Source organism: Taudactylus pleione, unplaced genomic scaffold, assembly GCF_031769625.1.
Source record: "Taudactylus pleione unplaced genomic scaffold, aTauple2 ptg000800l, whole genome shotgun sequence".
NCBI lineage: Eukaryota > Metazoa > Chordata > Amphibia > Anura > Myobatrachidae > Taudactylus > Taudactylus pleione.
The window spans coordinates 772909-786163 of NW_028285202.1; the positions used below are offsets into that span (position 1 = coordinate 772909).

Genomic DNA, 13255 nt, shown 5'->3' on the forward strand with positions numbered 1-13255 from the left:
GAGAGGAATGTACAGTGATATGAGGGGGAATAACACATCTCCCAGCACACACTGATATGTGCTATTATTACATTGAGGGAAGGGACCATACAGTGATATATGAGGCGGATTAACACAGCTCCCAGTACTGCCCACCACAGACTCGCCTTTGTGCTGCTGGGCAAGGCCCATGGTGCTCGGTAGCATGACTGCACCTCTAACCTTGCTGGGAAGTGCGGTCATACTCCCTGTCCTGCCGGGAAGAGCCAGACAGAAGGCAGAGGGTGAGGGCGGCTGGTAGTTACCAGGGAAGGGGGGAAACAAAAAGAGAGAAAGAACTGAGGGGGGACACAGAATTAGGGGTAGGGGCACACAAAGACACAGAATGAAGGGGGGCATAGAGGGACACAGAATGAAGGGGGAGGCTGTTTGACACAGCGTGAAGGGAGTGGGAGACAGAGATACAGAGTGAAGGGGGAAGCTGAGAGACAGAGTAAAGGGGGATGGTGAGAGAACAGACGGAACGTGATGATGTGGCAGAGAGACGCAGTGGGGAGATGATAGTGTGGCTGACAGATAATGGTTGAGATGATGCAGTGGGGAGATGATGGTGTGGCTTAGAGATGATGCAGGGAGGTGATGGTGTGGCTGAGAGATGATGCAGTGGGGAGATGATGGTGTGGCTTAGAGATGATGCAGGGAGATGATGGTGTGGCTGAAAGATGCAGGGAGGAGATGGTGGTTTGGCTGAGAGACACAGGGAGATGGTGTGGCTGAGAGATGATGCAAGGAGGAGATGATGGTGTGGCTGAGAGATGCAGGGAGAATATGGTGTGGCTGAGAAATGCAGGGGGGAGATGATGGTGTGGCTGAGAGATGATGCAGTGGGGAGATGATGCAGTGGGGAGATGATGGTGTGGCTGAGATGATGCAGTGGGGAGATGATGGTGTGGCTTAGATGATGCAGTGGGGAGATGATGGTGTGGCTTAGAGATGATGCAGGGAGATGATGGTGTGGCTGAAAGATGCAGGGAGGAGATGATGGTTTGGCTGAGACACAGGGAGATGATGGTGTGGCTGAGAGACAATGCGAGGAGATAATGGTGTGGCTGAGATGCAGGGTGGAGATGATGGTGTGGCTGAGACGATACAAGGAGATAATGGTGTGGCTGAGACACAGGGGGGAGATGATGGTGTGGCTGAGATACAATGTAGGGAGGAGATGATGGTGTGGCTGAGACGCAGGGAGGAGATGATGGTGTGGCTGAGACGCAGGGAGGAGATGGTGTGCTAAGAGACAATGCAAGGAGGACATGATGGTGTGGCTGAGATGATTAAGTGGGGAGATGATGGTGTGACTTAGAGATGTGTGGCTTAGAGATGATGCCGTGGTGAGATTATGGTGTGACTGAAAGATGCAGGGAGGAGATGATGGTTTGGCTGAGAGACTCTGGGAGATGATGGTGTGGCTAAGAGACGATGCAAGGATGAGATGATGGTGTGGCTGATCGACGACGCAGGGTGGAGATGATGGTGTGGCTGAGAGACGATACAAGGAGATAAAGGTGTGGCTGAGACGCAGGGGGGAGATGATGGTATGGCTGAGATACGATGCAGGGAGGAGATGATGGTGTGGCTGAGATACAATGCAGGGAGATGATGGTGTGGCTGACACATGCAGGGGAAGATGATGGTATGGCTGAGAAATGTAGGTGGAGATGATGGTGTGGCTGAGAGATGCAGGGAGAGATGTGTGGCTGAGAGACGAAAGGGGCACAAGTCTGGTTGATCCATTGTTGTATGATGATGACCTTGGTAATATTCCTACACAAACAGGTATCTTACGGACCATGATATCCTACATGAATAATGAATACTGACTGAAGACGCAGTCTACCCAGGGAGGATACATTTCTTCCGAGGTTCCCCTTTTGTGAGAAACCACCATATAGGTAAGGTGCATATGGAATGGAAAGGAATGCTCCCAGAGTGATGAGAAATGGTGACATGTCATGTTGACATGCCCCCATTTTTCAGTGGCCATGCCCAGTTTTGGTGCATGCACACACACTTGGGGGGGGGATTGTTCATCCTGGTTTGGGCAACAAAGACCCTAGTTACACCTTTGATTCAAAATATGAGGCTGTTAGAGAACAATCTTTATTCACAATGTGTGAGCTTATATCCCAGTGATCTGCCTGTGACAGTCATTACACTGCTTCCATTGTTAGAGTAATGGTCACTTACATACTGTACTTACAGGAGAATCCTTACACAGGTTATCAGAATTTGTGTTATAAGTAACAGTTCCGTCGTTTTAGTTCATTGTTAAGTAATTGGTTATATCTCTGCTGTCAGCTGAACAATATATCCCACACTAAACGATAATAGTAAGATAAAGCCTGGTGTCTTTCCCTAACCAGAACTATTAGCACCTCTGAAATACAATAAATAGCCAGTGCTAGAGTAATGTCCACCCACAGATTTCACCCATTTTGGGTCATATTATTAGCATATTAATATTCTGCGCTGACCCATGATTCCCATTGTACTATTAGACACTCTTTTGTGGACACTCTTTTTTTTTGTCCTATTGCCTTTTGAAAAGGGGAGAAACGCGTCAAGAGTTTATACACTGTGGACTGCATTAATCCCTATATTTGCCTCCTGCTATTGGGTTACAACACTTGTGGACATTAGTGGCCATTTTTATTTTTGAGACCGCATAATACCAACACGTGGAACATCTGCAGACGGTAAACACTGCGGGCTGTGAACTACGGCCAAATTACTCACCTCACCTGGTCTGGAGCTGCTGGTGCGGCGCGACCGTAGGGGGAGACGCTGGAACGTGGAGAAGCTATAGAGTACAGGTGCTGCTGATATATTCAGCTGTAAAGGACTTACACTACATCGCAGAGTCGTTTGCTGGACCCTCATCACACTTCATTTGGTGACTATATATAATTCTACATTATGGGCCTCATTCAGAGCCACTCGCAAAAAGCGAGTGCTCGCTCCGAATCAGGGCGGCTGCTAAAAAACCCGGCCTCCTGGCCGCTCGCTAAGCTGTGGGTGACCACCCACAGCTTTAGCGAGCGGCCAGGTGATGGTCGCAACCATCGGGCTTGCGACGAGACCCTTATGGTAGGGTCTCGCCTGCCGCAAGCCCCAGTGAGCTTTCGGCTCTAATAGAGCCGGAAACTCACTACTGACATCACTCGTGATGTCAGTAGGGCCGCCCACAAACGGCAGGCGTTCCTTCAGGAACGCCTCAGTTTGTCCAGCCACCCCGTCTACAAAACGGGGCGAGCTGTCGATCAACATCGACAGCCGCCCCGTTTGTAGCGAGCCCCGGAGCGTGCGCAATGCCCCACCATCGACCCGCTTGCGAGCCGGTCTGAATCAGGCCCTATGTGTGCTGCAGGTCTATCTGTGCTTATGTGAACATTACTGAGTATCAGTGATATAAATGGGAACTATTTGAAACAATAAGGTCACTATATCACGCATATCTGTCCTTTATATCAATTGGGACTTTTTTGGTATTGTATTATACTAGATACTATGTGATCTATGGTCAGAGGCAACATAACAGTGTTATATATTGCTAATTGAGTACTTTTGTATATGTTTTAAATGGTTGAACTGCATTTGTATGCATTTATATAGTTAATACATTTTAGAATTATCAGCCTTGGGAATTTGTGTCTAGACACTAGGCACTAGCGCAGACACTTTTTTCTATTTATGTATTTTTTTGTGAGGGTTTGACAGAACCCCTCAGTTGTCAGCAGCAAGTTTCTATACAGGATAGCATTTTCTTTCCTTGACTCTTTTGTGCAACAATTCTTTTGTTAGCGTCTTTAACTCAGTTGCCAATCGGGATGTGGTTATTTATCGACATAGCATTTTCACGATTTTAGCCTAACTTTACATCTGACCCTAATCATAACCATAACCCTAAATACGATGGGTGTGCAATACGTTTCCAGATGTGCAGTGCATAGGTAGACACAATCGGACTGTCTGATTGCGGACTGTAATTTCTGACTAAAGTTCTTGTGAAATTCAGGATATAGAACCGTATATATGTAGCACTGCACATTGAAGCAATTAGCTTGTTCAATTCCATCACAAATTTGTTATGGAGCTCAACAGAGGCCACTGGAAAGCCATGATCTTCTATGACCACAAGAGTGGTCTACGACAACAGGAGAGTTTGACCGACTGCGAGATGCTTTTGGGGACAAAGCATGGTCCCAAATCACTGTGTTTGAGTAGTTTGCAGAATTTCGGCAAGGGAGACAGGGCCTCATTCAGAGGCGGTCGTTAGATGCAAGCGGTCGCTCTGAATCAGTGCGGCCGCTTGCATCCTGAACGGCCGCCTCCTTGTCGATCATTAAGCTGTGGGTTAACACCCACAGCTCTAACGACCGACAAGGGTGATGGTTGCAATGGTCAAGACCATCGCGACCATCGGGGCTTACGACCTGACCCTAGGGTAGGGTCTGGGCACTCGTAAGCCCCAGGGAGCTTCCTGCTCTGTTTGAGCAGGAAGTTCCCCACTGACATCAGCAATGATGTCAGTGGGGCAGTCCCCAAACGGCAAGTGTTCCGACTGGAATGACTCCGTTTGGCCGGGCACGCCTCCGTCCCGCCCAGCAAACGGGGCGAGCTGTCACTCAACATCGACAGCTTGCCCCGTCTGCTACGAGACCCTTAACGACGGAGCACCCGTCATTAGCCGGGTCTCGCGCATGTGCTGTGGGGCAACATCGAGTCGGTTGTGAGCGCTCAGCGCTCATGACCGACTCTGAATGAGCTCCACAGTCCCTGGAAAAAAAGAACGCTATGGCTGACTATATATCATTCTACATTATGGGCCTCATTCAGAGCCACTCGCAAAAAGCGAGTGCTCGCTCCGAATCAGGGCAGCTGCTAAAAAACCCGGCCTCCTGGCCGCTCGCTAAGCTGTGGGTGACCACCCACAGCTTTAGCGAGCGGCCAGGTGATGGTCGCAACCATCGGGCTTGCGACGAGACCCTTATGGTAGGGTCTCGCCTGCCGCAAGCCCCAGTGAGCTTTCGGCTCTAATAGAAAAAAAGAACGCTATGGCTGACCTGTGTCTGCACTCACTGAGGATAACGTTGCTGCTGTGCGGGCCATAGTTGAGGTGGACGCCAGAGAGGGAGATTGGCATCTCATCGGGATCCATCTACTCGATACTCCATAAAAAGTTTGGCCTGAGCAAGGTTTTTGCATGCTGGGTGCCGCATCAGCTGACTCGTGAGCAGAAGGAGGCTCGGGTGACTTGTTGCTGCAACATGCTGGCGAGGTTTGATGGCTGTCGCTCAATCTCTGTCTGAGAGGTCATTAGTACTGATGAATCCTGGATCTACAGTTTTGACCCCGAGACCAAACAACAGTTGGCCCAGTGGACACCAGTTGGAGGTACGCCACTACAGAAGTTCTGACATGAGCACAGCATGGCCAAACAGATGGTGGCTGTTTTTTTGGCCAAGACCGATCATGTAGCTACTGTACCACTTGTGCTGCAACACACCATCACAGGGGACTAGTATGCAATCAATGTCTGCCACAAGAGCTGGAAGCCATTTCCAGGCGCTGTCCAAGAACTCCTATTCGTGGTGCCCTTCCCCATCACGACAACGCACCTGCCCACAAGTCCAGGACAGTGGTGGATTTCTGGTCCATGATGCATCTTGGAGCTTGGTCATCTGCTGTACAGTCCAGACCTGGCCCGCTGTGACTTCTTCATGTTCCCACAAATGAAGCGCAAAATGCATAGATTTCGTTTTGAGTGACCGGAAGCTGTAGTGGAGACCTTCATCCAGCATGTAGAAGACATGCCTGCTTCGGACTGGTCCACTTGCTTCACCAAGTGGATTGGGTGCATGAAACTTTGCATAGACTTCTCTGGTGAATACTTTGAAAACATTTAGTGTTTACTTTATTAGTAAATATAATACTTTTTGTGCATCTAGAATCGTATTGCACATCCCTCGTATGGCATCAAAATGATTTGTTGACATTTTGACTGTTGACAATGATGACATAAGGTACATATCAACATTATGATCAAGTCAACATTTCTGTTTGTCCACATGGCACACGTTAACATAATGCCCATGTCTGTAGTAGTAGTACACAATATGGATAATTCAAGTTTACGAGTAGTAAACAAAATAACAGCATGGAAAGCTGTCGGTAAGGATAGTATGAAGAACTGTAACAGAGGGGTGGACCATGACCAGCTGGCTAGAATTTGGTTATGGAAGGTCTCAGAGATGAAGTCTGCGAACTACTCTGCTTCAAAACAGGATACAGTTTATCTCATTAACTGCATGCAATGGCGGTAGTGTTTCCGCTAAGCTGTTTTAGCGGCGCCTCGCTAAATCAGGCTGCCCTGATACTTACCCGCCTGCAGGGCGCAGTGTCCCACGGGTGTGAAGAGTTGTGGTGATCATTCCCTGCCCGATGCGCACAGCATCTATTCACCAAGAGGGGAGAGCTTGGGGGAAGTCCAGCACCTCTGTAAGTGCAGGGCACGCCAGCAAGCATGACAAATTAGAGGCGTGTCTCAAGGACAGTGATTTGGGACCATGTTTTGTCCCCAAAAGCACACAGTGACACAGTTGGTCCAAAAGGACACAGTGATTTGGGACCATGCTTTGTCCCCAAAAGCATCTCGCAGTCGGTCAAAACTCTCCTGTTGTCGTAGACCACTCTTGTAGTCATAGAAGACCATGCTTTGTCCCCAAAAGCATCTCGCAGTCGGTCAAAACAATCCTGTTGTCGTAGACCACTCTTGTAGTCATAGAAGATCATGGCTCTCCAGTGGCCTCTGTTGAGCTCCATAACAAATTTGTGATGGAATTGAACAAGCTAACTGCTTCAATGTGCAGTGCTACATATATACGATTCTATATCCTGAATTTCACAAGAACTTTAGTCAGAACTTTGATCAGGCACGCCCCTTTTTTGGGAGGCAGGTTCAAAAAGGAATAAATTTGTTTCTCACCCTACCTTTCCCTATTAGCGGTGATATTAAGGCCTTCCTCCAGGGAGTAAGACCTTGGTGGACAGCTCAGCCAACACAACTTTTCACATAAACCATAGCAACATGTTTATTGCTCTTTATGTATTGAATGCCCTGTGTCACCAAACACGCTGTGTCTGGCTATTTTCTTTATTTTCTTTATGGTTTTTATTTGTGATAATTGTTGTTGAACTTGCACATATTTTCATTATACTTGAACAGATCTGCCACCCAGAAACACACTGGGCCTGATTCAGACCCACTCGCGAGCAGCTGTCCGCTCGCAAGTGGGTCGATGTTATGGACTGAGCATGCGCACGACGGAGGGAGCTCCGTCGTGCGCATGCGCCAGACGCGACGAGCGAAGGAAAGTCCTTCGCTCGTTGTGTCCGATCAAAGGGGGCGTGCTGTCAATGTTGATTGACAGCACGCCCCCTTTGGTAGGCGTGCCTCCCTGACGGGGGCGTTCCCACGGGAACGCCTCCCGTCAAAAGCCGGCCCACTGACATCACTAGTGATGTCAGTGGGAGTGATTTTGGCTCTGATAGAGCCAAAATCACTCCGGAGCTTGCGGTTGAAAACCTCAACCGCAGGCTCCGGCTCGCAATTTCGATGGTCGCGATGGTCACGACCATCGCGGCCATCACAATGCACGCTCGTATAGCCTGTGGGTGGTGACCCACAGCTATACGAGCGTCCAGGAGGACGCTCCATTTTCATGGAGCCCGGCCCTCATTCAGAGCGTGCGCTCTGCTCAGAGCGTACGGCTCTGAATGAGGGCCCCTGTTCTACAAGCGCTTTCATTTCTATTATTTATAAGAAAATATTCAGCTGGCAAACCGGAAACTTGTTTAAACAAGGCACCAAACCTCACTGTGAATCTAGAACCTGAATGATGACCCTTGACAGCAGGAGAGACCAGATTCCCTGAATATATGCCTACCTTCTGATAGGGTCTTTTGGAAGGACAGTCTCGAAAACACCTATGATGGGACAATCTACCAGGTGCAGAATTACTCAGAAACACAGATTCCTGACAAATTAAAGCTACGCATCCCAAAAAAGGAAAAGGCGGACCCAACCAGAGGAGGATTTGGATGGGGCTCAAGAGAGTCATACCATTTTTTCCCTATCCTGGGAAGTGGACATCTATCTGTCAAAGTTTGTCACCCACAGTAGTGTCCTCTGATTTCTGAACTGCCCTCTAGAGGGAGGAGCTCTTGACACTAGCAAAGCAAAAGGGAGAAAACCTTGGCTGAAATTTTGGTTTTGGAGGGAAAGCAAGGAGACATGGACTTTCACCTCCCCTAACCTGTACAATAATACAGTCCTAAAAAAAGAAAAGAAAAAGAGCCCCCCCCCCCAACAAAAAAAACACCTCTAGGGGACTAATGGATAACTTTCCAAATACCTGTTCTGGATAACTTTTCCTCCTGGTCAGTAACAGCCAAGTGCGAGATCTTAAGCAAAGAGAAAGCTTGAATCCAGGAAAGCAACCCCCATTTCTACAAATGTTCCCTCAATCTGGTCCACCAAAGGCAGAATATCAGATGAGAAACCATTCATTGAATGCAATTTGCCAATTGCAGCCCAAGACTGTGGCCTTGTTGACTCAAGCCTTTACCAAAACTCGTCTAAGAGAGGCCCCAGTCATCCCAAAAACAGCTAAGAGAATGGCCACACACTTCCCGTCCATACCATTTTTTTATGGCAGATTTGCAATATGGACAGCAGCCCTAGGAGGGTCCTCCCATGGTGCTGTGTCTTTTTCAGCAAAAGTGTTAGTAGAAATAAATCTACGAGGCACATTAAAATCTTTGGATGTAGACAGGGATCCTCCAAAGCCTCAGAAAAATGGGAAAAACTGCAGTGTATTTCTTGTGCTTAAATAAGGAAGAAAAGACCACCATGAGGGGAACTGAACTTTCTAGAGATTGAGAACCTGGCAAAACGCGTGAGCCAGCTCTTCACCATTCTGTCTGGTAGGAACATCTTCCCAACCAGACTGGTCTTCGAATCCGAGACTCCCAAAAAACATACCCAGAAAAGTGATGGGCGCTTTTTGTGGCAAGAGGCTGATGTGGAATCAAACAACCTAAGGTAAAAGAAACCTTAAAAAGAACCTTTTTCAATCTTCTAGACACTGGATTGAGCCTGCTAACTCCACCTGATAAAAAGGAGGAATGGCGGCCAGAGCTATGGCCTGTGCAGGAGCAGAGCTCTTGCACCTACTTAAGACTGGTGAGCCACAGTTCAGGAAGATAACTAGTTATGTGCTTTCTCCAGTGCACAGTATCCATACCCAGAGTAAGCAGTGTCCCCCAGATTGGAAGAGAAATATATTGTTGTAGTGACTCTTTTCTGTAATAAGTGTTCATTACTCACCTATGCTGATATCTGTAGGGATTTCCTCCTTCTTACACTTCTGATCACCCCTCATATACGTCTCTTCTCCCTTTATACCTTCTGCCTCCATATCATTCACATACGTCTCTTCTTCTCCCTCTATATCTTCTCCCTTTAGATCTTTTGCCTTCATATCAGTCACATACGTCTCTTCTTCTCCCTCTATATCTTCTGCCTCCATATCATTCACATACGTCTCTTCTTCCCCCTCTATATCTTCTCCCTTTAGATCTTTTGCCTTCATATCAGTCACATACGTCTCTTCTTCTCCCTCTATATCTTCTGCCTTCATATCAGTCACATATGTCTCTTCTTCTCCCTCTAGATCTTTTGCCTTCATATCAGTCACAAACGTATCTTCTTCTCCCTTTACATCTTCTACCTTATCAGTCACATATGTCTCTTCTTCTCCCTCTGTATCTTCTGCCTTCATATCAGTCACAAATGTCTCTTCTACTCCCTCTATAATTTCTAGCTTAAGAATATTCAGATCTTCAACCTAAATATTCCACAAAACAGTAAAATAACACTTTAATAATGTCTGATATCATTGAGATTAAACAGAAGAATATCAGAGTACTGTATAAGACACAAACAATTTATCTGCAAGTCATTTAGTAAAATGTCACTTTGGTATATTGGTGAGACCCTAAATCCCATCTACCTGATGCTCCTGTAGGATCCTGAGATTCTCCTCTGTACAGTCCTGTGAATACAGAGGATGGGGACATCTCTCTGAGGTATTTCTGTTAATGGGTCCATCTGTAGGAGACACACAGTAAATAAGTACATTGTATATATGTGATTATCAAATGATGTGTATATAAGGGACCCCCATGCCTGCTCTCCCAAGTACAAATAATGACAGTCTCCTCTTACCCAGTGATGTGAGGGGCCAGTGATTCTCCATCATCACGTCCTTGTACAGACCCCTGTGTTCCTCTATATACTCCTCCTGCATGGAGACATAGACAGTGACATCCTGACACCTTATAGGAACCTTATACACACAATGATACAGTCAGCACCCAGTCACATCCCCTGGTGTTACTGTATAATGTCCCATTCCCAGTAGTTACCTCTCCAGTCATCACCCAGACACATCCCCTGGTGTTACTGTATAATGTCCCCTTCCCAGTAGTTACCTCTCCAGTCAGTAGCTGAATGATTTTGGTGGGTTCCAGGATCTTCTGGTCATAGTCTCTCTCATGTATCAATGGGTAAGGTAGAGATACTGTGATGGGGTTCTGGGTCCTGCTCAGTACTCCTGACACAATGGCACAGCTGTTGGTTGTCTCACACTCCCTGGATGTCTTCTTCACTACTGTGTAATCCTGTGTATTGGAAAATATACCATCACTGTGACACTCCCAGATTCCCGTCACCTCCCCAGTCATGTCCCTGTATTATTACTATAGATATAAGTGATGTCACTGTGACACTCCCATATCCCATCATCTACCTGCTCATGTCCCTATATTATTACTAAAGATATGTGATGTCACTATGACACTCCCAGATCCCCTCACCTCCCCAGTCATGTCCCTGTATTATCACTATAGATAAGTGATGTCACTATGACACTCCCAGATCCTCTCACCTCCCCAATCATGTCCCTGTATTATTACTATAGATAAGTGATGTCACTATGACACTCCCAGATCCTCTCACCTCCCCAGTCATGTAGTAGTAAGTCTGCTGCTATTTGGGATGGGGATCCCGATGTGCGCACTACTAGTGCTCCCCTATGACCTACACGTTTGCACGTTTCACCCCCCAGACAGACTGAGGACACAGTCCGTGATCAAGCCTGAGGGGTGGCAGCAGCAGACATAATACTTGGGATAAAGGCCCTCATTCAGAGCCGCTCGCTAGCGGCAGTACGCTCGTTCCGAGCGATGTTCGCACATCTGTGCATGCGTACGTTTTTAGTACGCATGCGCAAACCAGTCAGTGCGACCGAAAATCGTTTGTACGCTATATAGCGAGTGCCTGCTATTTTGAGTGACAGAATGAGGCGTATGTGGGTGGTAAAAGGGGAAGGTGCTTGAAAACGGGGGAGTGGAATTCAAACGCAGGCGTGCTTAAAGGTCAAAACGGGCGTTTTAAGGGAGTGCATAATTAATACAGCAGCGTCATTGACCACATCACTTGGTTTTTTTTAACTCAGAACTGCTCGCAAAATAGCGGTTGAAAAAACCAACCACAAGAATAGCGAGCAGTTCATACGCTGTACGGTGTACTCGATTAATCTAATAAATAGCGGACATGACGTATGGTGCGAGCGGCCAAGGGGCGTTTTTATCGCTCGTTCAGACTTAGAGGTGTGAACAGACTGCAATGTGCGAACGGATCATTTGAATAGCCACCCCTTGTTTTTGAACGAACGACCGCAAATAGCGAACGGCTCTGAATGAGGGCCAAAGTTGTTACCTTATATGTTTTTTCAGTATACTCTCAGAATGGGTAGTGAGGATTTCCTCACCAAGGGAATCCATTCCCCATACCCATTCATAGAGAGATACAGACTTCTACTCCCTCAAACTTTATACTTCTGTCTCCGACAGGCCATTCACTGCTTTTATAGCACATGCTCTGCGTAAGGTTGGATAGGGGTATGAAGGGGAGTCTTTTTCTTTTTTTATAACAATACTAGATTTTGCTTCATTATAACCTATTCCCTTAAGTAAGTACTATACAGACAAAATTAAGCTATTAAACTCATTTGAAACGTATAATGATCCGCATTAGCAAGGCGAAAAACTCGAAACCTTTCTATCCTGTACCCTCATCAGCTCACTTCTGAGCTGACAGCAGATGTAGGATAACCTCTTTACCGTAAGTACTGAGAATTAGAGGCTCTCATCAGCAATTCACTACCGACAGGTACATGACTGAAAGCAGATTCCTATCCCAGACATAAATGTATGATCCTGAAGTGTTGTTAACCTGAATCCATTCCTAGGAAGGTACTGCTCAATAGGGCGAGCGTCAATACTCCAATGTGTTTAGAATTGTACCTTTCAGAAAAGGACCTTAATGCTAGGCGGACTTTTTTTATTGTGCTTTTTATTCCATTAATGAATGTGATGGTTTTACACTATTTTGTGTCCCCATACTTTGTCTTGCATATGTCTATTCAGCTATTACGCTGACACTGAGGGGCTGTAGCGGTGTATGAAAACCCGTATTATTGGAGGAACCAGATATTAGAAATTTCAACAGAAGATATCAGACATTTCAACGGAAATTTATAGGACCAGGATTTCAAATGAGAAATATAAAGTCTGCAAAACAGTGACTATATTTTGAACTTTATTTTCACTGTTTTTTTATAAGTAACTTTGATTTTGATGATTTGGGGACTAACCATCCTCTATACTGTACCTAGAAAGAGCGCTTGAACCGATATTATTTTCTTTGGCATAAACGTATGTTTTTCCGATCTTTTTATATATTTTCTTTTCAGATATTTCTTGGCCAATGACTTTCCTGGTGGAAACAAAGAATTCTCCACATGGCTACAATATGTCTATGTAAAGATATTTGTATGATAAAGGGGGTTCCTAATGGAAACAGGGTCATAATAATACGGCTACAATATCACTACAAACTGAGGCGATAAAGAGATTATATTGGTCTCCTACAGCAGGCGATTATTGTTTTTCGAGGAAAAATATATTTTCCGTGAAGAATGTGGTAACTGTACTCATACTTCCAGTGTGATCTCTGATAAAAAAAACAATTATACGAAAACAACTGGTGCCAAATGTATGTATGTAATGTATACGAGTATGCATCTATGAT

At 46.2% G+C, this 13255-nt stretch overlaps 1 protein-coding gene and 1 pseudogene across 2 annotated transcripts in view; one reads left to right on the plus strand and one right to left on the minus strand.

Moving 5' to 3' along the window:
- The window catches only part of LOC148474906 (uncharacterized), a 117482-nt gene extending 106808 nt beyond the window's left edge, over positions 1-10674 (minus strand). Inside the window, 4 exon segments of the mRNA XM_088458021.1 lie at positions 9428-9947; positions 10113-10210; positions 10328-10403; positions 10594-10674. Coding sequence (XP_088314147.1) covers positions 9428-9947; positions 10113-10210; positions 10328-10361 — 652 coding nt within the window. The 5' untranslated portion in view covers positions 10362-10403; positions 10594-10674.
- The window catches only part of LOC148474908 (uncharacterized), an 89206-nt pseudogene that overhangs the window by 44233 nt on the left and 31718 nt on the right, over positions 1-13255 (plus strand). The window lies entirely within an intron of this gene.